Consider the following 23,446-nt stretch of genomic DNA (forward strand, 5'->3'; position numbering starts at 1 on the left):
TCGTGCAAGACTTGCGCATTTGGATAGGTTTGGTGTTGGGTAGTATGATGACCTGAGAGACGCAGAATAAGATAATAGACCGTGTGGAGGAATAGGCTGTTAACATGTCATGACACTAATTTGAATCACCCCGGTCGGGAAGACATCGTCGCATCGTTCATCATTCATTATCTACGTTGCTCTTCGCAAACCAAATATATAGAGAAATCAATCATGTACCCGTAACACTCGCTGTGAAACAGCAGTGAGGCCCCAAGCAGCCCAAAACCCACCCCAGTCGCTTTTCAACAAGAACGGGATCCAAAGATCTGCCCCGAAAAACGAAACACGAAAACCCCGCCGCTCACAGGCCATTCACGACCCCGAACCCAACCCCGGCGAGGCCGACCGCCCCGGCCAAAGCCACGCCGACGCCGTTGCACGGCACGCCCGTCGCCGCGGCAACGTTCGCGGTGCCGGTGCCAAAGTAGAAGCGCCCGACGCTCGTGCCCCTGTTGGTGCACATGTCGCGGCTCAGCCCCCCGCACGCGACGCCGCTGAGGCTGGAGCAGATGCTCGTCGCGCTGGCCGATCCCGGGGAGCCGCCGCCGACGCCGGGGGCGGGCGCGACGGTGGTCCCGCCGCCGCCGGGGACCACGATGGTCACGGCGTGGCCGCCGCCGCCGTTGCCGTTGTTGTTGCCCCCGAGCTCGACGGTGCAGCTGTCGTAGTTGCGGCTGCACTGGCTGACGGCGGCGGAGCAGGCGCCCGGGTTGGCGAAGGAGGATGCGGCGTAGGGGAAGGAGAAGTAGGGGTTTTGCACGAAGGAGACGGGCGTGGGGCCGCCGGTCGGGGTGACGAAGGTCGCGGGGGCGGTGCCGGTGCAGACGGCGCTGCGGGCGGGGGGAGACGGGGTGGTTAGTTGCGGGGCTGAGGAGTGGGGTTGAGTGTGAGGGCGGCGGGAGGAGGGAGGGAGAATGTGCCGCGATGGCTTCGAGATGTGATTTCTGTGGCGGCGAAAATGTGGGAGTGGGAGCAGGTGCAAGGATGCAAACTCACTTGGAGGGACAGCAGGCCGGGTTATTGTTTGCATCCAAGCGGCAAACCTGGCCGTTCTGGCAGCAGATGTTGTTGAATGCGGCGCCTTGGTCGGCGCAGCTGTAGAAGTTGGCCAGACATCCTCCTTGTCGTCTCGCAAGGGCTCCTGCGGTCTCGGCGGGCTGGAAGGGCTGCTGGTATGCGCAGACTGTCGGAAGCGGCGCCGCGAAGAGGAGGACTGTTGCCGCTCGACGCAGAAGGCTTTGACGCCTGCTTGTTCCCATCTCCGCCCAAGCTTCGCAACTTCTGTTCCTCACCGCTCCCGGGGACAGAATTTCGATCGGGTTGGGCCCAATATATCGGTGAGTAAATAGAATGGAACTGTTATACCGAGTGGTTTCGGCGCAAGTCGCAACAGATTCAAACTAGCAGGCTATTCGGTCTGGTCGTCTGAAAGTTTACAAACAATTGATTGTCCTCGTACCTGCGTTGTGGGCAAGAAACTGCAGAAACTCGGGGTGCAGCTGAAGTAGTCTGATATACAACCAACCATGAATGGCTCGAAGGAGTGGGAAGGTATGCTATAGGCTAGAGATGCATAGCGGAAGCTGCAAGAATAACCTAGTATGTATGTACAGTAAACCGGATTCGATCCCAGGCTCACGATAGACACTGCCTGCAGCCGACTCGGAAAAGATTTCGGCTCGCTCCTACAGGCCAATGTATTGTCGTTTAAGAGTGAGTACCTGGATATGCAGAACTGCTGCTGACTTGATCATTCAAAATTGTGAAATGGTATGTACCTAGGCACTGGATAATCTACACAAGCTCTAGACCAGTGATGTCATTTGCACACACCCAACCCCGGTCGGCTGGGCAACGATCCCACTAGCGCCCGAGCCACGTGACATGCATTGCCCCAGGCCGCCTTGGCCGTCATGGCTCGTGAGTCGTGCTGCAGAACCAGTGGACCACACTAGGCCACGATTTTGCCGTGGCCTCTTCGCATGGGTCAACTGCTCTGCTGACCCCGTAAATGCCCAAGAATGGCCCTAAGTCTCCTGAGCGCTTTGGTTTGGGGAGGAGAGTCCTCGGGCTTTGCGTCGTCCAGCTGCGCGACCTCTGAGCGAGCTTGTTCGACCAGAGAACTGAGATCACCCCAGACCTCGTCGGTGTACCTGGTGAGGACGTCGGACCATTGTCCAACCCAAACCTGCCACGCCTGACCTGGATCGGAGACTCCCACGTGCACAGAAGTTTCCCTCTCCTTTTGGCTATTTGATGGCACGTCTTCCCAATATCTCGCATTCACCCCCAGTCGAAGATATTCGGGCACGAAGTTTAGGACGTTATCCCATTCTTCCGAGGGCACTGCCGCATCAGGGGCATCCCCAAATAACGCTCGGCGAAGACCTTCACTTTCTTGTGGTGTCATCGATTCGTCCTCAATCTCGCCAGGGAATATCGCGTCGCCGCCCTCTGACAAGAGAGTTACAACTGCTTGCCCATCGTGTTTCTGCTGCTCGGTGACGGAGCTGTAAGCGTTAAGGTCACCGGCCGAATCGCCACTGTTAGGCATGGCTTCGCGTGGCTGCCAAGCCCTGTCCATTGCATCGGTCGGCTCTGCAGCCTGAAGTATGTTTCCATCATTGTCTAGGAAGCTTGCAAACGCTGCCTCTTCCGCTGCGACATGGGCCTGAGATTGGCTTGGTCGGAAGGATGCCACCCTCGATGGCCCCGGCTGCCACTGGACCGAGCTCTCGCCCACTCGTTGTGCGCTGTCATTCGCCGTGGAGGCCTGGCCTTTCTCTCCAGACAAGGACGCGGCGAGGGCAGCATTGCTGGACGGGCCACCCAAAACGGCACCCGCGAGCCCAGCTGCTGAGCTTGTGATTCGGCCTATTACTGACTCATCAGGGATGACCTCTGAGTTCCCTGCCTGGTCCGGGCCCGACTGCGGCTTCTTCCCTTGACGCTTTGCCTCGTCCCTGCTGGAATATCGATCCCCCATAATCTTTCCACTTGCAACGAGATAATTGGTGACAGTAGTGCACAATCCTGAAAACGGGAGGGGATTTGAATCAGTCCCGTGGTTGGGGAACAACACCGAAATAAGGTGATCACTGCCTAGCTCCGCGAGGTCAGTGACACAAAATATACGCAGACAACCTACCTAGATGTGATGATTAGGTTCTTGGTAGATGGAACCCGACCTTACCTATCTAAACGGTACCTCGGTTCAACACGGTTTGCACCGTGTAAAGGGTTGTAGAATCACTTAAATCAAGTACCTTATTAGCTCTCGGTGGTCTCGGTAGGGCCAAAGTCAAAGCTCCTATTTGGCGCTGCCACCACAGATTTTTCCATGTGTAATCTGTACTGTGTGGTAGGTGGTGTCCAAGTTTAGCGAGGTGGCACCTGAAAGGCGGGCAAGGCGGGCACTGACCAGATGCACGCTCGGCGATTATCGATTTTGGCTCTCAGAGCAAGCATCAGCTAGACTGTGGTCATTGCGCCAACATCGGGACATCACTCCCACCCACCAACATCCATATCGCCATTTCGAGCTTAATAACCCACTTGCCCCCCAAGGCGTCTTCCTAAGCTCCAAACTGCCCAGCCTCTCCCGACCTCACCAGCATTGCCCTCCCGATACCCCGCGTCGCTTCCCCGCCAGCCTCCATCCCACATCGCTGCCAGATTTCTCCTGCCTTTGTCAGCTTCTCGCCAGTCGTGACTGTGGCGTCAAGAGAGCCTCTTGTCTTTCCAGAATCCCGTCAATTGCGGCCACCGACTGCTCAACTTTTCCCACCTGCACTGACATCGATTTGCGCAACACGGCACCTCCTTTGACCCTGCCTTCACATTGACGTCTGGCCTACCCACCTTGACGAAGGTACGACCCTGCCCACCTCCCTACCTACCTACCTAGGTAGGTTTTAGGTAGAGACGTAGATCTGAACTAACCTATCTCGATCTACCCAGGTACCTTACCACCTACCTTACGTTACCCTACCGACCTCATCTCAGCCTCAACCACAACCTATCCTCCATTCACCTACCTAGGTACCTAATCTACCCATCTAGATAAGATACCTTGTATCCCAGCTGCCGCCGCGGCTCACCTCATTACCCTGCCGCAACTGCAGCCTTCTCTCTGCTGCGTCATTCCTCGGTGCCGCGCTCTGCGTTAACCGCTTCATACGAGCTCGTCGCATCGTCGCCATCCATCCCCAGCGACGCTACTTCTCGGCCTGACCGCCCACTCTCGATCCCTAACCACTTTTCTCTGGTAGAGTGGGGGCGGCCTCCACCTCCAGCAACTCATCCAGAAGATGGTAGACGCGGAAGCGAACCCGCCGACATGGAAGTTTACCCAGTATGTGACACCAACCTGATTCTCCCTCCGGCCCTTCTCGAGCCTGCCGGACTGCTGGCGACCCGCCGATGGCCATGATGTTTTCAAACCTTTAGCTCTACAGCTCTTGCTAAATCTCTCTCTTCCAGATGCTTCGGCGACAAGGGCGATGTCGAGGACATTACCGAAGGTATGAGACCCCGGCGTTTTCATCCCCTTATGCACCCTGCTCCTCACCAGGCCTCATCCTTGGAGCTATGGGCTAGGCTAACTTGACCTCGAACAAGCCGACATCATCTCTACCGTTGAGTTCGACCACACCGGAAACTATTTGGCGACCGGTGACAAAGGTGGACGCGTCGTCCTGTTTGAGCGAAACGAGACGGTCAGTTCGGAAACCTGCGGCCACAACCGCGATGCAAGCACCCCCCTTCCCCCCACCTATGTTGACCCTGGAACCAGAAAAAAACTTGCGAGTACAAATTCCATACCGAGTTTCAATCCCACGAACCCGAATTCGACTACCTGAAGTCCCTAGAGATCGAGGAGAAGATAAACAAGATCAAGTGGTGCCGGCGACAAAATGCGTCGCACTTTCTGCTTTCGACCAACGACAAGACCATCAAGTTGTGGAAGGTCTTTGAGAAGTCGCTGAAGGTAGTGGCGGAGAACAACCTGTCTCACGACCTGACGCCAGCAAACCTTGCCGGCGGCGGAGGTGCTCCAAGGGCGATATCGCAACCCCGGTTCAGGAATGCTAGCGAGCTCAAGCTGCCGCGTCTCACCCACCACGACACCGTAGTGGCCGCCGTTCCCCGGAGGACCTACGCCAATGCCCATGCATACCACATCAACAGCATTTCGGTTAACAGTGATGGGGAGACATTTATCAGCAGTGACGACCTCCGCATAAACCTCTGGAACTTGCACATCCAGGACCAGAGCTTCAATATCGTCGATATCAAGCCAGCGAATATGGAGGAGCTGACCGAAGTGATTACCGCTGCCGAGTTCCACCCCATGAGCTGCAACTGGTTCATGTACGCAAGCTCCAAGGGAACTATCAAGCTTGCAGATATGCGAGAGAGCGCCTTATGTGACCAACATGCGAAACGTACGTGTCTCGCACCCACCCCTGGCAGGAACATGACTGAGGAACCTACTTGCTAACTCGCGACCAAATTTTAGTTTTCGAGCAAGAGGAAGACCCTTCGTCGAGGTCCTTCTTCTCCGAGATCATTTCGTCCATCTCAGACGTCCGTTTCTCCCACGACGGCAGATATATCCTCTCCCGCGATTACCTCACGGTCAAGATTTGGGATGTCAACATGGAGAGACAGCCGGTCAAGACGATCCCGATTCACGAGCACCTTCGGCCTCGTCTGTGCGATACTTACGAGAACGACAGCATCTTCGACAAGTTTGAGGTTGTTTTCTCCGGAGATGCTAAGAACGTCATGACAGGCAGTTATAATAATAACTTCATGATATACCCGTCTGACCCGGACAAGGAGGTCGAGGTCGTTCTTCAGGCCGACAAGTCGGCCTTCAAGGCTAAGAAGGTTGGGGTTCCGACACCGATCAACTCGGCGACGAGCCCAACCGCGAACGGAGGCAAAAAGGGCGGTTCACGAGCCGGTAGCCCGGCAGCTGGACAAGGCCAAAGAATGCGCAAGGAGACGGACGCGGACCAGATCGATTTCAACAAGAAGATCCTACACATGAGCTGGCATCCCTTCGAGGACAGCATTGCAATTGCAGCAACGAACAATGTGAGTCTTGTCATGTTCAAAACGGGTCCAATCACGAGCGATTTCTAACTGCAGACCAGCTCTTCGTCTTTTCTGCGCTCTAGAGGATTAGATTCCACGATACCTTGGGGCATTGTCGGTTGGTGGCTGGACTCTCCCTCTCCGAGGTTTCTCATTTTGCGGTGGCCGGTGAGCTTTCGAGGTTGGATTCTTGAGGATACTGGTCCAGAATCTCGAATCCTTATTCTCGTTTTCTCCTGGCGTTCCAGCGACTAGAGACCAACGGTTGTATGGGAAGGTCGCATGAGTTACGAACCATAAGCTAAGGTGGGGGCGGAAACCATGCATTGGGGTGTGGGAGTTGCTGTTTGTTGATAGCTGGAGGAGGGGGGGGGGGAAAGAACAAGAGCCGCCCGAAGGCGTGTTTGGGAGATCAGCCAGTGTCTGTTATAGCTGGCAGTGAACAGGTGAGACACAGCATGGCGGACAGTCAAACGGAACGACCGGGGCTTGCATCTACTACAGTGAGAGAGCAAGGCTATAATCAGCCGAGGGTTGGCATAGTTGGCATAGACCATAGTCAGAGTAGCCAGAGAAAGATACGTTCAGACGTGACAGACGTGGCTGCTCCTTGTTTACTACATCTCCGCACGCATCCAGTATTTCAGCCATGGCGGAGATGTCACAGCAAATCCTGGGAAATCGCCGATAATACGGGATGGAACAACCTAAGGTAGTGTAAAACAACCGGGCCTTAAAAGAGGTAAACTTATAGACTAGCGCAAATGTAGGGATAATGGCACGCCTACGCAGAGGTGGCCAGCAACGTTAACTTAGCTTAGCTGGCTAGTAGGTCCGTCAGGTCATGCCGTCGTCGATTTCCTCAAAGGGAAGGTACCGGTACCTTGCATGTGGACGCATGCAACCCCCGACATACCGTATGTACCGAGGAAATCTATCCCAGCAGGCCCGGCAATGGTCAAGCCACTGGACGTTCCCGCGCTGCACCAGAAGCTTCACTATTCATCTTGTAATTTTAGTGGTCGCTGGCAATCTGGAACCCTGCCTGCGTCCCCGTTGATCCCCACCACTGTAGGTACCTACTTTGCGACCAGGCGGGAAAAAATCAACTAAAATCCATAAAATAGAATGGATAAGAAAAATGAAAATTAAAAATGGTGGTAGAAAGGGAGGGCCGTGAGATTGGGAAACTGGCCAGACGGGTTGCTCGGAATCCAAAGCCGTTCGAACAAACCCTTTCTTTCTACCTACCTACCTACGGTACCTAGTTTGTCTCGTCGTTTCCCAGCCCTTCCTTCCTTCTTCCAATCCTTCCTCTCACTCCACTCCTCCTGGAAGCCTGAAGAGGGAAAAGGCCACAGTGTAATTCGTACCCCGCCACTCACTCCCGGCCGCCCTCCCAAGTACAATCCGCGTCTCCCGCCTTGTCACCCTTAATTTTTTCTTTAATTTTTTTTTCCTGCCGCTCTCCCGGAGCTTGGAAGCTTCCTTCGCTTATGAATTGGTAACACTCGCCGTGACGTGGCCGGCCATGACAGCCTCTCGCCGCCGCCAGGCGCAGCTCAAGTCGCAGCAAAATGCCGTTGCTGCCGCCGCCGCCAGCAGCGGCAAAGACCGGAGGGAGAGGGCCGCCGCTGCCGCCGCCGCCGCGACGACGGCGAAGCCGGCGACCCGCGTCATCAACGCAGCTCCCTCGCTCGAGAAGGCCGAGATGTACGGAATCGACGACAACCGCCCTGTTTTCAGCCGCGCAATGGCCCTCGCCGGGCGCATGTTCATCGAGACTATCCCGCAGTGGCTGGCCGTCGGGGCAATGCTCTCCCTCATCTTTGGCGGGTGCTGCTCCAACGTGTTCGCCCTCGAAGCTATTGTGAAGGTCGAGCCGGGTAGTGGTAGGTTTCCCCCGAATCCCCCCCCACACACACAAGAAGCGAGGATACGGAGTGGAATTGGGAAACCGGGGTTTGCGCTCGCAGTTGCTGGGTTAGGTAGGCTAACCATGTCAAACATTGAAGGGACTCTCCTTACTTTTGTCCAATTTCTCTTCGTGGCCATCGTTGGGCTCCCCTCGCAGTTTGACCGCACGCGGCCGCCGTTTTTCCTCAAGCCGAATCGCGTTCCTCTCCGGAGGTGGCTAGTCAACATCGTCTTGTTCTTCAGCATCAACGTCCTAAACAACCACGCTTTCAGCTACGATATATCGGTGCCGGTGCATATTATTTTACGTTCGGGAGGCAGCATCACCACCATACTCGCTGGCAGTCTGTATGGCAAGACGTACTCGCGTATCCAGGTTGTGGCTGTTCTGCTCCTCACGGTCGGAGTCGTCACTGCCGCCTGGTCTGATGCACAATCCAAGGTTTGTTGTTTGTCGCATGCTCAACATGCCGAGCCTATGCCTCTAACATTTTGGCAGGGAACCGCCAACGGTGAACACCACGACGACTCGAGCTTCGCCACCGGTCTCTCGATCCTGTTCATCGCACAGGTCTTGTCCGCCATCATGGGCCTCTACACCGAAGAGACCTACAGAATATACGGGCCCCAGTGGAAGGAGAACCTCTTCTACTCGCATCTTCTCTCGCTTCCGTTATTCCTCCCTTTCCTGCCGTCCCTCACGAGGCAGTTCATGAAGCTCGCAAACAGCGCGCCGGTTCCGCTTCCAGTGCGATTCCTCGCTGAGTATACAAATATATCACCCGGCGTCCAGGAAGCGCTCGAGATGATCCGCATACCGAGCCAATTGACCTTCCTGGCCCTCAACGTGCTGACCCAGTACGCATGCATCCGCGGAGTTAACCTCCTCGCTGCGGCGTCGTCAGCGTTGACCGTAACCATCGTCCTCAACATCCGTAAACTGGTTAGCCTGCTGTTGAGCATCTGGCTTTTCGGAAATCGGCTGGCGCCGGGCACGCTGCTGGGAGCCGTCGTGGTTTTCTTCGCAGGAGGCTTGTACTCGTTTCACGGGAAGAAAAGGCCACCGAAAGCGAGGGGGAAAGCTACTACGGGTGCTAAGGGCGATTGATTTGACCGGCTAGCTACGCTACTTTTACGTGCGGTGTGTATTGTAATGATATTCGAGCCGCAAGGTAATTGTAGCAGTCGAAGCCTGGTTTTATGGATTCTATCAAGTGTGCAGCCGTCAACCTAAGTGATCGTGAACTGCAAGTACCATGTACTTCGTTCGTAACAGCGACTTGGCAGGTCAAGTCCCGAGCGGCTAGGGTCGGCACTAGCGTAGTTCAGCCCTTCTGCAAGGGGTTTGGTACGTCATAATTCGCCGAAGGATAGCGTCGTCTGAGCAAAGCCGACACACAGCCAAGGGGTCTAAGCTTAATTCTTTCTGACTCGGTATCTGTTGGTGTCTACCGCTGATCCTCGATACCAACAACCTACATACGTAGGCATTAAGGGGTGATTGAGATACTTCTTTCACTGCTCCTTGTCCCCAGTGTCGACGTTTGACGCATACGGAAGCCCGTTTCCTCGATAGTCGATCCGGTCATCGTTATTTCTCTCACCATGGCTGGTAAGTTTGTACTACCTTCTCAAGGGTAAAGATCTGCCCGTCTATCAAGATGGAACAGGTCAACCAGTCCAGCAATGGAAGTTTCCCGGGCAAAGTTTGACAATCTGATCATATAGACTACCACGTCTCCCACGTCTCCCACGATCCCTCGTCTAGTTCAAACTCCCCGATGCATACTGCCACCGAATTTCCGGGTGACCAGTACACGGACGACGAGGATGACGCTAATACGGACCCCGATGTTTTGTCCGCCGACAATCGTACAACAAAGGCCGACAGCCCCAAGGTCATCTCTGCTCCGGGGGGAAGTGACGGGCAAGCAGACGAACCCACAGACACTGCGGAAATGCATGAAGGAATGCTCCCGAGAGACCTGCCTAAGAAAACAGCCTTCTACGATCCCGTTGCCGAAAAGGAAATGACTCAGACAGACGCCAAGCTGTTCTACCAAAGAATTCAGATGGACGCGCAAAAGGCAGGGCCCAATTCATGGGCTCAGATGCAGTCAACTCCACTGTCCAGTCCTCTCATGACGGCTAGTGCTTCGTCGGCTACGAACCAGTTCCCCCTCGACTTGGGTTCCAGTTCCGTCCCGCCGACGGGTCTGAACAGGTTCGCGGGGTTGCCTCCTAGTGCAGGGTACGAGAATAACGTCGAGAATACTCCGAAGAGGGATCCAAGCTCCTTCAACACCGGCGATCCGGCCAGCCGGGGCAGCTACACCCAGCTTAACAGAATGGGTGCACCCGTTGGTCGCCCAGATTCGGCAGCCCAACAGTTGCCGCCTATAGGCGCCGAGCCTGTCGCCGGGGTCGGCAGCTCCGCTTACCTGGACGCTGACCCTGAAGTTACGTCTGAGATAATGACGATATTTAGAAATATCCGCAAGGTCCTGGACGTCCGCCGCAAGTACATAAGCCTGTCCCTCCAGGGACCAGATGATAACCCAAATGACGATCCAAACTGGCCCATCTACCCCCCTCCCCCTGAGCCGGCTTGGGTTGAGGATCGAGAGAGGAATGGTACACATACCGCGAACAGTGTCTCGAACAGCATACAGAACAGTATGGTCTTGTCACCCGACAGCCAGAACGGTCCCCCCGAACCCCCCAGCCAACCCTGGGATGTCCAGCTTGATAAGGGCGGCAAGAGGAGAAAGGCCGGCCAAGACATCGGGGAGGACTTCGATATGAATGACCTCCAGCCTCTACCTAGAGCAAGCGAAATGACGTATAGCCTGGACGAGTTTGGAGTGTATCAGGTCTACGAGAACAAGCAAGCCGAGGAGGCCAAGTCTCCCGCGATCAAGGTCCCGACGATCAAAGAATACTATATGGACCTGGAGGACATAGTCGCCGTTTCGTCTGACGGCCCGAGCAAGAGCTTCGCCTTCCGACGATTGCAATATCTCGAGGGGAAATTTAATCTCTACATCCTGTTGAACGAGTACCAAGAGACAGCCGACAGCAAGAGCGTCCCACATCGCGACTTCTACAACGTGAGGAAGGTCGATACCCACGTCCACCACTCGGCTTGCATGAATCAGAAGCATCTCTTGCGGTTCATCAAGAGCAAGATGAAGAAGAGCCGGGATGAGGTTGTGCTGTATAGAGATGGCAAGTACTTGACGCTGGCAGAGGTCTTCGAGAGCATCAACTTGACCGCATACGATCTCAGCATAGACACCCTCGATATGCATGCCCACACTGACTCATTCCACCGCTTTGATAAGTTCAACCTGAAATACAACCCCGTCGGAGAATCGCGCCTGCGCACCATTTTCCTTAAGACGGATAACCACATTCAGGGGCGATACCTTGCTGAGATCACCAAGGAGGTCATTTCTGACCTGGAGTCCAGCAAGTATCAGATGGTGGAGTGGCGGATCTCCATCTACGGCAGGTCGGTTGACGAGTGGGATAAACTGGCCGCATGGGTCGTCGATAACAAGCTTTTCTCCCACAACGTTCGGTGGCTGATCCAGATCCCACGACTGTATGATGTATACAAGGCGGCCAATCACCTCGAGTCGATGGAAGAGATCATCCGTAATTTGTTCCAGCCCCTTTTCGAGGTCACCAGGGATCCTTCGAGCCGCCCAAAGCTCCACATCTTCCTGCAGAGGGTCGTGGGTTTCGACAGCGTGGATGACGAGAGCAAGGTTGAGCGGAGACTCTTCAAGAAGTTTCCGGTTCCCAGGGCATGGGACACGAAACAGAACCCTCCCTACAGCTATTGGATCTACTACCTGTTCGCAAACATGGCCTCTCTGAACTTCTGGCGAAAGCGGAGAGGCTTCAACACTTTCCTGCTTCGGCCGCACTGCGGAGAGGCTGGAGACAGCGAGCATCTTGCCGCCGCCGCTCTCTGCTGCCACAGTATCAGCCATGGCCTGCTGCTGCGCAAGGTGCCTCTCCTGCAATACATATTCTATCTCGAGCAGATTGGCATAGCGATGTCACCTCTCAGCAACAATGCCCTCTTCTTGACCTACGAAAGGAATCCATTCTACCAGTACTTCAAACGAGGCCTGAACGTCTCGCTGTCCACGGATGATCCGCTGCAGTTTGCATTCACCAAGGAGCCACTGATTGAGGAATATGCTGTCGCGGCGCAGATATACAAGCTCAGCTCTGTCGACATGTGCGAACTGGCCAAGAATTCGGTCAGGCAGAGCGGCTACGAGTATTCAATAAAGCAGAAATGGCTTGGACCCGACTTCCATATGCCGGGAGCTCGCGGAAACGTCATGGCCAAGACGAACGTGCCGGACAGGAGGGAGGAGTTCCGCTACCAGACCATTCTGGAAGAACAGCGAATGTGAGTCTCCCGTAATCAAACCCCCTTTCGAGACGTTCCCTGACAGTGACCTAGGGTCGAGCGTTATACTTCTCTCGCCCCTGAAGCGCCAGCCTCGGAGACAGTGACCAACGACGTCAACAGCAGCAGCCCCCAGCAGGGGGTGCCTCCGAGATCGCCCGCGCTCTCGCTGAAGACAATTACCACCCCCGGAGTCGCAGCGCAGGTCGGCGAGGCCCAAGGCACCTGGACGCCGGTAGACGGCATACGCGATCTGCACCTGGATGCGAACGAGCCGAGGTACTTCCCCGGCGTGATAACGCGCAGTCAGCGGAAGAACAGCAAGCGTCAGGACTCGATGCACGAGAGTGATGACTCTTCTGGACGGAAATTGGGAAGGGTGGATAGGGCGATGACGTCTTCGCCGCCCAAGGAGTAGAAGGGGTTAGAACCCGCGAGGGCTTGGAAGGGGGCCCCTGGCTGGTCTATATTGGCGTTGGTATTTTGCTAACCGAGCGGAGTGAAGTATGCTGTGAACAAATTGTAATCGGTTTGGTTCGAGGTTTCCACTCTTCTGCTTTTAGACATGGAAGGACATGGGTTCTGGCTGAAATACTTCTACGCCTTTATTTGATGATTTGTCGTTAGGAACAGGTTAAGAGGACCTTGTGCTGGGAAGAAACTAATAAGACTAACATCGCCTAATTCTTGGTTTACATTGCTCAGAGCCCCTGGATGTGTGCTTTCGCCGTCTAACACCGCTCGTGACAAGTCACGTGCCTGACTTCTTTTTCATTCCCCCTGCTAGAACCACCCCGCTGGTAGAGTAAGCGAGTGCCCAATCTATCATAGATGGAGCCTCCAGCAGTTGCTAGCAACCGGAAAAGGAGAGCAAGGAGCATCATCACATTACGCTTGCACTCGACCACTCTGCGCCCTGCCGCGGAGTTTGATATTGCGGCGGTTTCCGCTTGCCTCTCGCACTTACGGACGCCCGTTTATACGTCCTCCGCTCTTGTCACTACATTCGCCCGGGAGTCCAGGCAGCTTTCAGGCTTGACTTGCCAGACCTTAATCAGCATCGGTATTGGCATCTTTTGAAACGTCTCTGGGAATATCAAGCTTGTCCTGCGGCTCAGTATTATGTCAGTACCACTGCGCCGAACCGATTCTGCTGCTCTGTCTGTCTTCACGACGTCTTGTCTGTCTTCTCCCCGATCATAAAAGCCAATTGCGGTTCGAGAGCCGCTCCGTCGCCCGATCTGCAAAGCCGAGCCACGCACGATATCGGCGAAGCCTTCGCCCCACCCACTGGGAATCCCTCTTCAGTACCGCACTTCCCATGTTGGCATGTCCTGCGGTTGCGATTTAACCATTTCCGTGATTAGACTCTGAAATCTTTCGCTATCGAATAAACGAGACACGCCGAGTCCCGGCATCATTAAGCCAAGCCATGGGGTTCTTGGGGGTCTACAAGGCCCTCTACGACTACGCTCCGCAGGCGGAAGGGGAGCTTCAAATCAGCGAGGGCGACATCCTATACCTCTTGGAGAAGAGCGAGGAGGATGACTGGTGGAAGGCGAAGAAGAAGGCTTCCGCCGAGGACGAGGATGAACCCTCGGGCTTGATACCTAATAATTACGTTGAAGAAGTGAGCATTCTTTCTGAGAAACTTAACACCCTGACGGCCAGGCCATGGACACGCGACTGACTCTCGGGGTTTTTCTAGGCACGACCTGTTTCTCACGCCCGCGCCCTGTACGAGTATACGAGACAAACCGATGAGGAGCTCTCGTTTCCCGAAGACGCGAAGCTCGAGATCTTCGATTCCTCGGACCCTGACTGGATCTTGGCCGGCCACGATGGTGACTATGGCTTCGTGCCTGCCAACTATATTGGCATGGGTGATGGCGAGGGGCAACAACAAGAAGAAGAGGAGGAGGAGGGGGAGGCTGCCCCTCCTGCGCTTCCGGCCCGAGCTCCAAGCGATCTGGCTAGCCCGCCACTCCCTGCCAGAAACGTTCCTTCAGAACCAAGCAGCCCAGCTGCATCGGGCCCCGCGGCCGCGCTGGCAAATGTGATGGTAGGTCGTTCGGCGTCTACCACGCGCGCTGCGCCGTCGCTATCCCTACCTCCCAGACCGCAGTATGCGTCGGAGGAGTCGGAGGACGAGGCCAAGTCGCCACCCCTCCCTACCCGGCCGAGGGGCCCGTCGATGGCGTCCATCGAGCAGACTTACCGCTCTCCTCCGCCCGATCGCCACATCACCTTCAACGATTATGCGCCCGAGGCTGAGGAGCCCCCGGAGGAGCCCCCGCGGACCCCGTCACAGCAGCCGGGAAGTTTCCACATGTACAATATCAACGAGATGGTCTCCGTGATGGGCAAGAGGAAGAAGATGCCGACGACGCTGGGGATTAACCTGAAGACGGGCATCATCCTGATAGCACCGGAGAGGGCCCAAGATGGTCCAACCCAGGAATGGACTGCCGACCGGATGACGCACTACTCGCGCGAAGGCAAACATGTGTTTATGGAACTTGTCAGGCCCAGCAAGAGCGTAGACTTCCACGCGGGGGCTAAGGATACCGCGGAGGAGATCGTGAGCGCGCTGGGCGAGCTGGCCGGCGCCGTGCGCGCCGAGGGCCTAAAGGAGGTCATCATGGCCGGGACCGGTAGGACCCAGATGAAGGGCCAGGTGCTGTACGACTTCATGGCGCAGGGCAACGACGAGGTCACGGTTGGTGTTGGCGACGAGGTCATCATCATCGACGATACGAAGAGCGAGGAATGGTGGCAGGTACGCAGACTCAAGAACGGCAAGGAGGGCGTCGTGCCGAGCAGCTATATCGAGATCACCGGACCTGTCTCCTCGCCTATCACGTCGTCTCATGCCGGCATCAACGCCGGGAAATCGACGGTCAAGCAGAACCGGTTGGAGGAAGAGCGGCTCACGAAGGAGGCCGTCAAGGCGGCACAGCAGGCAGAGCAGAGGGAGAAGGGGAATCGATCATCAGAGGTAGGCCCAGGGATGCGTTTGCCCGAGAGGAATAGCAGTCTTTCGGCCAGGGAACGTAGTAACAGTGCGGGACAACAGCGAAGCAGGCGCGAAAACGGACGGCCAGATGGATCTGGGTCGTCGCGGTCTGGCAAGTCAAGTAAGTTTTGTTATGAGAACAGGGGGACACCTCGATTCAGCAGAGCCGCTAATTCTTCCACAGAGCCCGACCCTTCGAAGGTCCGGACATGGACCGACCGATCCAAGTCGTTCAGCGTGGAAGCCCAGTTCCTGGGGCTGAAGGATGGGAAGATCAACCTTCACAAGATGAACGGCGTCAAGATCGCGGTCCCCGTCGCCAAGATGTCGGTGGAGGACCTGGAATACGTCGAGAGAGCCACGGGGATATCCTTGGACGAAGACAAGCCATTGTCCGGCCTCCGGAAGAAGATGGCGCCGGATTCCATCAAGAGCCCTACTTCAGCCTCCTCCAAGGTTGGGGCATCGGTGGAGCCGAAGAAGCCCGACTACGACTGGTTCCAGTTCTTCTTGTCGTGCGATGTTGCCGTGGGTCTCTGCGAGCGGTATGCGCAGGCTTTCTCACGAGATTCTATGGACGAGAGTGTCCTCCCCGATGTTGACGCCAGCGTCCTGCGCAACCTCGGCTTACGTGAAGGAGACATCATCAAGGTGATGCGGTTCCTGGATAACAAGTACGCCCGAGGGAAGAAGGGTGCCGGAGGCGACGATGGCGAGGCCGGCGGCGGTCTATTCTCGGGTCCCGGGGGAACTCTGCGCAACAACACTCGAAAGGGCCGTCCCGCACCTGCAGTTCAGACGAACGATGTTGTCGACCCGAAAGCCTTCTCGCGGCAGAAGGATGCAAATAGCGACGCGGCTTCACCAAGTTCAGCAACAGCACCTGCTGCCAGTGCTGCTCCCGCCTCGAAAAGCTCCGGTGGTTTTGATGACGACGCTTGGGATGTGAAGCCATCGAAAACACAGCCCTCAGAGGCACCGTCGACTACTTCCGCGGCTCCTGCTTCTAGACCGGCCGCGCAACTGACCGGCTCTATGCAGGACCTCTCCTTGCTATCGCAGCCACTGGAACCGACCAAGGTGCAACCTGTTGTAACTCAGCCTCCTGCCGCTCCGCCAACCGTTACAACTTCTCCTCCGGCCCAAGTGCCCCAGCAGACGGGAGCCACCCCCGCCTTCTTCTCCGGTATGCAGCCGCCTACGATCAACACCCAGCAGCTGGGCCAGATGCCCCAGGCAATGGCACGGCAGCGACCGATGGCGCCGCAACACACGCAGGGACAAGGTGCGCTCATGCCACCACCTCCATTGCGGCCTCTCTCGGCTCCTCAGTCGGCCCAGCCGAGCGCCTTCTCGCCGCCCCCTCTGCAACCGCAGATGACGGGCAACCCGAACATGTATCAACAGCAGATCGCACCGCCGGGCCAGAGCCTCAACGACATCAACCAGGCTCGGCTACAGCAACAGTATATGCAGCAGATGCAGCAACAGCAGCAACTCCAGGCTGCACAACAGCCCCCCGCAGCGCCGATGATGGCTTACCCGACAGGCATGCAGCAGCCTGGCTTTGGGCAGAACCAGTTCATGCAGCCCATGGCGAACGGGCCGCAGCAGATGCAGAGCCCGTTTGCGGACCCCAGATCCCAGCAATTCTCGCCCGTCCAGGCCCAGCCCACGGGCTACCCGGGGGTCTTCAATCCCGGGCAGGGCTTTGGCGGGGCGCCGACGGGGGGTGTCAATTCATTCCTCCCGCCACCCATGGAGCCTCAGCGGACAGGAATGCCGGGTCAGATGCAGCCGCAGGCCACGGGTATGCCGTTCACGCAGGGGTTTGGAAACGCGGGAGCCCCGCCACAGCAGCAGCAGCAGCAACAGCAGGCCCCGATGCAGCCTCTCGTGGCGCAGAAGACTGGTCCGCCACCCCCTGTGCGGTTCGGCATGACGGGAGACGCGAAGCTAGCACCCCAGCCAACGGGACGTCGGGCAAACCTTGCACATGCTAGTAAGTTGCTCGTCCAGTCCTGCCTTCCTACCTATCTACCTACCCACGTCGCGATGCCCATGACATGGCATGTCGTACATCTAGCTAACCGAAACCACAGCACCGCAGAACCCCTTTGGATTCTGAGGTCTCCCAACCTTGTTTACGGCGCCTCGTAGCCTTAAGTGAAGTTGACGACGGAAGGTGGTGGACGTGACCACGAGGGACTTATTTTCTTCTTCTTCCACCGCAGGAGCAGCAGCGCCTTGGGGAAATTACGCATGACTTCTCAGTCCTGTGACTCTAGCTGTCAAAGAGCCAGGACATGCATGGGTGGTGCGCTCGCAATTTCTTTTCCCAACTTGCGTGTTTAGCGATGCGGATTGCGGCGATGATCGGTATACTTTCGAAAGGAGCAGGCGGGGGAGGCTGGTGGGGGGACGGGGGCTTCAGTATAATACTGTGTAGGGAACGAGCAAGTGTGGTTCGCGACAAGCATCATGAGCACTGGTTTGGAGGAGACGCTGAGCATCACATATACAACAGCATGTAGCCTTTTTGAACAGAAATTATTATACATACATAGCTTTAACCTAGTTACTTTTACGCATCAGTTCTCTTCTACGTGGGACCATTATGTCCATATATTCCGTCGGTTCTGGGCTGTTTTGCTGCCAGCGACGGAAATCAGGAGATGGTCATCGACGAGGATCCTACCCCAAAGCTCATTCAGCGCTGGCTGTCTCCTTGTCCTAGGTCCGAGGGCGCATTTCCTTTGATCTACCAGCGTGTTTGCTCTCTTTTTTTGATAGAGATCAGCTCTTGCATGTTTCGGCCATGGAGCTCGTCATCCATATACTCCACGCTCAATGGCCGCCCAAGGCCGATCAACGGCAAGTGCCTTCTGTCAATGCAACGTGATTTCGATCGGCCCCTCATCCGTAGAAGAAAACGTGCCACTGTCTTGTTTCACCGGCAGAGCCCATGCCCTCCAGAACGGTGGCATTGCTTGGCTTGCGATCGGCGCCTGCGTCTCTACCGCGCGCTCGTTCCTGACAATGGGGAAGCCCATTTTCTGGTAGGGTCGCATTGACGTCCTCCCACCTGGCGCCCCACCCCTTCCCCTTTGCCCCAGCTCCAAGTACAGAGCATTTTATGAAGATCACCAATCCGTCATTGAAGACTCAAAAAGGGAGATGGCAGATCGGCGGTATAAAGTTGTCGATCGTGCTTGACGCAGGGGCGTGGTGCTGCATGCCTCCTCCGAGAACCTGTCGACATTCAGGGGCAGAGGCGCAGGCCCGGGGGGTTTGCCAAGGAAGAACCACACTCGGGGGAAGGGTGAGGTATCAAGATGTGCGCAGAACGAAATTGGCCGAGGCCATTACGTCTTTGGACGGGGTTCAAGCCCAAGGTGAGGGACTCGCTCAAATGGCGCTGAATAGGTCGAGTGTCGCGTATCGAGGCAACTATAAAGCACAGCATGCCCACCCATCTGCTGGCCAAGAGTTCTTCTATCAGCAAGCCTCTGCCTCACTTCCAAATACATTCACTCCTTTGATAGACCTCAGTCAAACCCAACGTTCATTAAACAACCCAAAGTCGCTCCTTACCATCTCTACCCACCACCACCCACCCACCATCCATCCAACATGTTATTCAAGACCTTCATTACCTCGGCCCTCATCGCCCTCGCCGCCGCCTCTCCCCTGAAGGCCACCGTCCAGATCGGCAAGGAGCTCACCCCCGAGATCAAGGCTCGCCAGTGAGTTATACATACCCCCAGGTGCCATGGAAACATCATCTTCTGAGATCCCTCACTGACCCACCCAACCCAACCCAACCCAGGCTCGACACCCTCACCGATCTCATCAAGGGCGCCACCAGCCTGGATGACCTGACGGCGCAGCTCGAGGGCCTCGCCGGCAACTCGGCCGACACGACCGGCCTCGGCAGCGTCGCCGACGCCCTCAAGGGCCTGCTCGCCGGCGCCGGCGGCGCCGCCAGTGGCGTTGGCGCCGTTGGCGGTGTCACAAACGGACTCACGGGCATTGTCAAGGAGTGAGTGAGTGCGTCGGTCGATTCAGGGGGGAGAGGGGGGTAGGTTCCCGTGTTCCGGACAGGCACTGGGAAGGGGTAGTTGGGCTGTGGGCCAGGCAGGGGTTTGGCCGGGCGGTGTGGTATGACGATGGCGGTGGTTTTGTAATTGTCGAGCATGTCAGCGTGTGTAAGCATTTGGCAGCGCTGATTTGCATAATGTAACCTTCTTGGAATATGGTGGTCTGCGTCTGCAGAACTGCATGCTTGTAAACAACCATTACCCCAAACATGTTTCCCAAGATAAAACCTGTGCTCGACTCCACCGATGCTGATAACCCTAGAGAGACGCCACAGGTTGGACACAGACACAATGCAACTGTTCAGTCGCTGCTGAGCCATAGTGAGACATGGCGGTCAAATGAGGCCCAACAGGCGACGCTAGAAAACGACACGTGAGGGCATCACAATCACCCGACTACCACGCCAGCCCAACCGAATTATCACGTAAAAATGAAAATAAAACAGGCAAATTCGGAAAAAATTCCTCTGTTGCCTGCTCACTGAATCGTACCCTCCCGCAACTCCTCGCTGTCGGGCACCATCCCCTCGATGGTGCTCCGCCTCTTCCGCATGGCCCCGAGCGCCTTCCCGGCGCCCGTGGCCTCCGCGGAGGAGACGGCCCCGTTCGGCCCCTTCTCGGCGGCGGGCTTGGGGGGCTCGAACCTCTTCTTCACGGCCGTGATCATCTTGAAGAACCAGTGCCAGTTCAGCGTGTTGAGCGTGATGTTGCTCGCGATGTAGACGCCCGCCAGCCAGACGGGGATCGGCCCGGCGTCCGTCGCGAACGCCATCATGTTCTCGTCCGGGTCGGCCAGCGTCGAGTTAAGCGCGGCCGCCGCCGCGTAGCCCGCATCCGGGGCGGTGTGGACTGCCCGCCACATGTCGCGCCACACAAAGGCGGACTGGATGGTGCCCCATACCAGACGGCAGGAGAAGAATGTGGCTAGCAAGGTGATGCCGTTGTAGAGCTGGGCCTTTGAACCGGTCATGTTCAGTTTGTCAAAGAACCAGTGGATGTTGAGGAACGGGGTGGAGAGCTCGTATAGGATGAAGGTGCATCCGTAATAGTTCAAAAAGGGTTTCTGCGGAGAGGACGGCCTATTAGAGACGGAACCAGAGGATATATGGATATCAAACGCAGGGAAACACTTACAAACCCAAGTGAGTAGACGGCCAGAGCACTAGACGCATGGGCGAGCAGTCCCAAGCCGAAGACGTCCAGATAGCTGACGGTCATGATAAGATCCCACACGAAGTACCCAGTCGCCATAGCCTGGACTAGACCAGCAGCCCCGGTGTAGCCCCAGATTCGCTGCTGCCAGTCCATCTGATTGCGCTCATCGTCGACAAACATGACCCACAAGGCCATGCCGTTGATCAAGACGCTCTGGACGAGGGACACGACATGGGCGTCCCAGTTCGCCTTCTTACCCCTCGAGTTTCGCGGGTAGTGGGAGGGGAAAAGCCATGTCGACAGCACTGGCGATATGACCATCTGGATGAAGGTGTAGAACAGGGTGAAGACGATAACCTCGTGTATATGAAGCGAGAGCGTCGGCAGGCCATATCGATCTGCCCATGGCTGAACCGCCTTGCTTAAAGCAGGAATCTGCGGTATAAAGAACGGGTCCTTCATCGCGGCTGCCGGCTTGAAAATACGGAGAGAGATATCTTTGGCCTCCGAGACAGCTTCGCGGGTAGGCGGGTGCTTGGAGACGGCAGCTTTCTCGGTTTGGGCTCGATCGAGCGGGCGGGGTGGCGAAGCTATATATGGGCGGTTGGGTGGATGGCACGCGACCAGGTTAGCCCCGAATCCCCAAGACGAGGCCCTACCAGGTGATGCTAAGGGATGAGTCGTTCAGGTGGTTGCCCGACAGGCAGAAGTGATCAACCTTCTCGCCAGTCGCGGCAAGCCGAGGCTTCAGGGGGGTAGTGTGCCTAAACCTTGGTGGCTAGGTTTTGTTGGGGAACTCAAAGATGCCGCTTACAGCTCTCCATGAAAGTGGTTATTAGTGCAGTACCTTAAATCGCTATCCGGAGTGTGTTAATGCAAGCCCGTATAGGAGTAGTTCAAAGTTACTGGCTAACATTTGGATGGCCAAGCTAGTGGTTCAACAACTGGTTGCGAAGCATTATTAGTAATCCATCCTGCGCCTGTATCGTCCACGTGATCTTGATTGGAGGCTTGGCATACGCCGAGTCAGGCAGCTACCTACCTATACTTTGCTGGAAGTCGAAGCGACGCCGTGAATACTGAAGTATACGCAGTAACAGTTTACTGCAGCGATTAGTGCTTGTAACGAGTCGGAGGGCTCGCGTTTGGCACTGCCCCACCGTTGCTTGCGGACGGCATAACTGTATCCGTACCCTGCATATCAATGCTTATCCCTCTGGACACCAGGGAGCCAGGACTTAGAAGACCACGTCAAATGTGCGATATGAGATGAAGAACCGGGTTTCAACATGGCTGAACTCATACACGACCTCCTGTCACGCTCAGGGGCTTCCGACTCCTCACCGGTAGCTGATGCAACCTCGCTGGAGTATCTGACGACGCTCGCTTCTCAACCCTTCTCATCCCTAGACAGTACAGAGCCGCAATCACTCTCCCAAGCGTCTCATTCACTCTTGCTCTCACTCCAATCCTTGTCAAAAAAGTCTCACAAACCGATCATCGAATCTGCGGCTCACCATTCCACTCTCCACAAGTCCCTGCCCTCGCTCGCTGCGAGCACTGCAGAGCTTCGGAACTCAATTCCAAGACTTGATAAGGAGGCAGTCCGCTTCTCCACCACCTATAACAAGAGCAGCGAAAATGAGGTTCTTGCGAGGAGGAAGAAAGCGCTGCTCCTCTCGAGGAACGTCGAGCGCCTGGTCGACGTGCTCGAGCTTCCCCCGTTGCTGTCGTCGGCCATTTCAACGGCGCCAGTCAACTACTCGTCCGCCATCGACCTGAACGGGCACATCCGCAGGCTGCATGCTCTCTATCCGCAGTCCGCCCTGGTGACATCGATCTCCGCCGAGGCTGACGAGTCGATGCGGACCATGGCGGCGGATCTCATCCGGTCCTTGAAGGCGCCAAACCTGAAGCTTGCAGCCTCGCTACGGACCGTCAGCTGGCTACGGCGGTTGCTCCCGGACCTCGAATCCGCCAGGAGCCCAGGGAAGGGGCATGAGTCGCAGGAGAGAGTGCTCGGCGCGCTCTTTCTCGTCTGCCGGTTGGCAACGCTCATGGCGATGCTGGACGCCCTGGAGCCGCTCCGAGAGCTCGCGGACCAGGAGAAGGGCCGGCAGAAGTCGATCGGGAGCGGCAATACCTGGTCGGGAGGGCAGCAGACGGAGCGATATCTTAAGCGGTATATCGAGATATTCAGGGAGCAGAGCTTCGCCATCGTCTCCATGTTTAGGAGTATTTTCCCCGCCAACACACATCCCGATGGGGCCCAGCCGCGAAAGCAGGATGCCTTGGAGCCTCTGCCGTCGGCGTTGTCTACGTTCCCCCTCTACCTAGTGGATATGCTGCTGGAGACGTTACGGCTGTATCTACCGACAGTGAAAGACCAGGCGTCCAGGGACAGCCTGCTGACACAGGTGTTGTACTGCTCTGGGAGTTTGGGGCGCTTGGGAGGAGACTTTGGGTTGTTCTTGGCCGGGTTAGATGTTGGCAGTGAAGCGGAGGAAGAGTGGGTGGAAGTAATTAAACGGCATCGTCTGCTAGCAGGTCGCTTAGAGTCTATTGTAGGAGACCAAAAAGAAAAGGGGCACAAATGAAAAGACAGAGACTCTGTCTCGATTTTCTGCTGTCAAACTATCGAAAAGACGCGTGACACTCGTAGTGTACTATACATCTAGA

The 23,446-nt window shown here is 56.3% G+C and overlaps 8 protein-coding genes across 8 annotated transcripts; 4 read left to right on the forward strand and 4 right to left on the reverse strand.

Moving 5' to 3' along the window:
• Nucleotides 1-125: 125 nt before the first annotated feature.
• On the reverse strand, nt 126-1,665 carry QBC33DRAFT_304040 (uncharacterized protein). Its single transcript, XM_060423424.1, has 2 exons — nt 1,039-1,665; nt 126-872 (listed from the first exon to the last, which is right to left on the reverse strand). Exons 1-2 carry the CDS (start codon nt 1,299-1,301, stop codon nt 344-346), a joined length of 792 nt encoding a protein of 263 aa, XP_060286103.1. The 5' UTR covers nt 1,302-1,665; the 3' UTR covers nt 126-343.
• A 328-nt stretch (nt 1,666-1,993) lies between these two features.
• QBC33DRAFT_529485 (uncharacterized protein) lies at nt 1,994-3,332 on the reverse strand. Its single transcript, XM_060427148.1, has one exon. The coding sequence runs from the start codon at nt 3,026-3,028 to the stop codon at nt 2,030-2,032; it is 999 nt and encodes a 332-aa protein (XP_060286104.1). The 5' UTR covers nt 3,029-3,332; the 3' UTR covers nt 1,994-2,029.
• Nucleotides 3,333-4,352: 1,020 nt separating this feature from the next.
• On the forward strand, nt 4,353-6,230 carry QBC33DRAFT_446873 (protein phosphatase PP2A regulatory subunit B; the record flags this gene model as incomplete). Its single annotated transcript, XM_060424400.1, has 6 exons — nt 4,353-4,396; nt 4,525-4,565; nt 4,663-4,760; nt 4,838-5,489; nt 5,564-6,147; nt 6,207-6,230. 6 exons carry the CDS (start codon nt 4,353-4,355, stop codon nt 6,228-6,230), a joined length of 1,443 nt encoding a protein of 480 aa, XP_060286105.1.
• A 1,037-nt stretch (nt 6,231-7,267) lies between these two features.
• Nucleotides 7,268-13,187, forward strand: QBC33DRAFT_609354 (uncharacterized protein). The gene is made up of 5 exons (XM_060432384.1): nt 7,268-8,039; nt 8,163-8,506; nt 8,564-9,155; nt 9,793-12,496; nt 12,551-13,187. Exons 1-5 carry the CDS (start codon nt 7,679-7,681, stop codon nt 12,912-12,914), a joined length of 4,365 nt encoding a protein of 1,454 aa, XP_060286106.1. The 5' UTR covers nt 7,268-7,678; the 3' UTR covers nt 12,915-13,187.
• Nucleotides 13,188-13,928: 741 nt separating this feature from the next.
• QBC33DRAFT_446291 (uncharacterized protein) lies at nt 13,929-17,640 on the forward strand (the record flags this gene model as incomplete). The annotated part of the gene is made up of 3 exons (XM_060424364.1): nt 13,929-14,126; nt 14,205-17,514; nt 17,615-17,640. 3 exons carry the CDS (start codon nt 13,929-13,931, stop codon nt 17,638-17,640), a joined length of 3,534 nt encoding a protein of 1,177 aa, XP_060286107.1.
• Nucleotides 17,641-19,249: 1,609 nt separating this feature from the next.
• Nucleotides 19,250-20,297, reverse strand: QBC33DRAFT_304331 (uncharacterized protein). Its single transcript, XM_060423425.1, has one exon. The coding sequence runs from the start codon at nt 19,930-19,932 to the stop codon at nt 19,294-19,296; it is 639 nt and encodes a 212-aa protein (XP_060286108.1). The 5' UTR covers nt 19,933-20,297; the 3' UTR covers nt 19,250-19,293.
• QBC33DRAFT_304349 (TLC domain-containing protein) lies at nt 19,957-21,593 on the reverse strand. Its single transcript, XM_060423427.1, has 2 exons — nt 20,747-21,593; nt 19,957-20,675 (listed from the first exon to the last, which is right to left on the reverse strand). The coding sequence occupies exons 1-2, from the start codon at nt 21,227-21,229 to the stop codon at nt 20,091-20,093; spliced, it is 1,068 nt and encodes a 355-aa protein (XP_060286109.1). The 5' UTR covers nt 21,230-21,593; the 3' UTR covers nt 19,957-20,090.
• Nucleotides 21,594-21,794: 201 nt separating this feature from the next.
• QBC33DRAFT_529507 (Dor1-like family-domain-containing protein) lies at nt 21,795-23,444 on the forward strand. The gene has a single exon (XM_060427149.1). The coding sequence runs from the start codon at nt 22,057-22,059 to the stop codon at nt 23,362-23,364; it is 1,308 nt and encodes a 435-aa protein (XP_060286110.1). The 5' UTR covers nt 21,795-22,056; the 3' UTR covers nt 23,365-23,444.
• Nucleotides 23,445-23,446: the final 2 nt, after the last annotated feature.

This window comes from Phialemonium atrogriseum (assembly GCF_030411735.1).
Source record: "Phialemonium atrogriseum strain 8032-3 unplaced genomic scaffold QBC33scaffold_5, whole genome shotgun sequence".
NCBI classification, from domain to species: domain Eukaryota; kingdom Fungi; phylum Ascomycota; class Sordariomycetes; order Cephalothecales; family Cephalothecaceae; genus Phialemonium; species Phialemonium atrogriseum.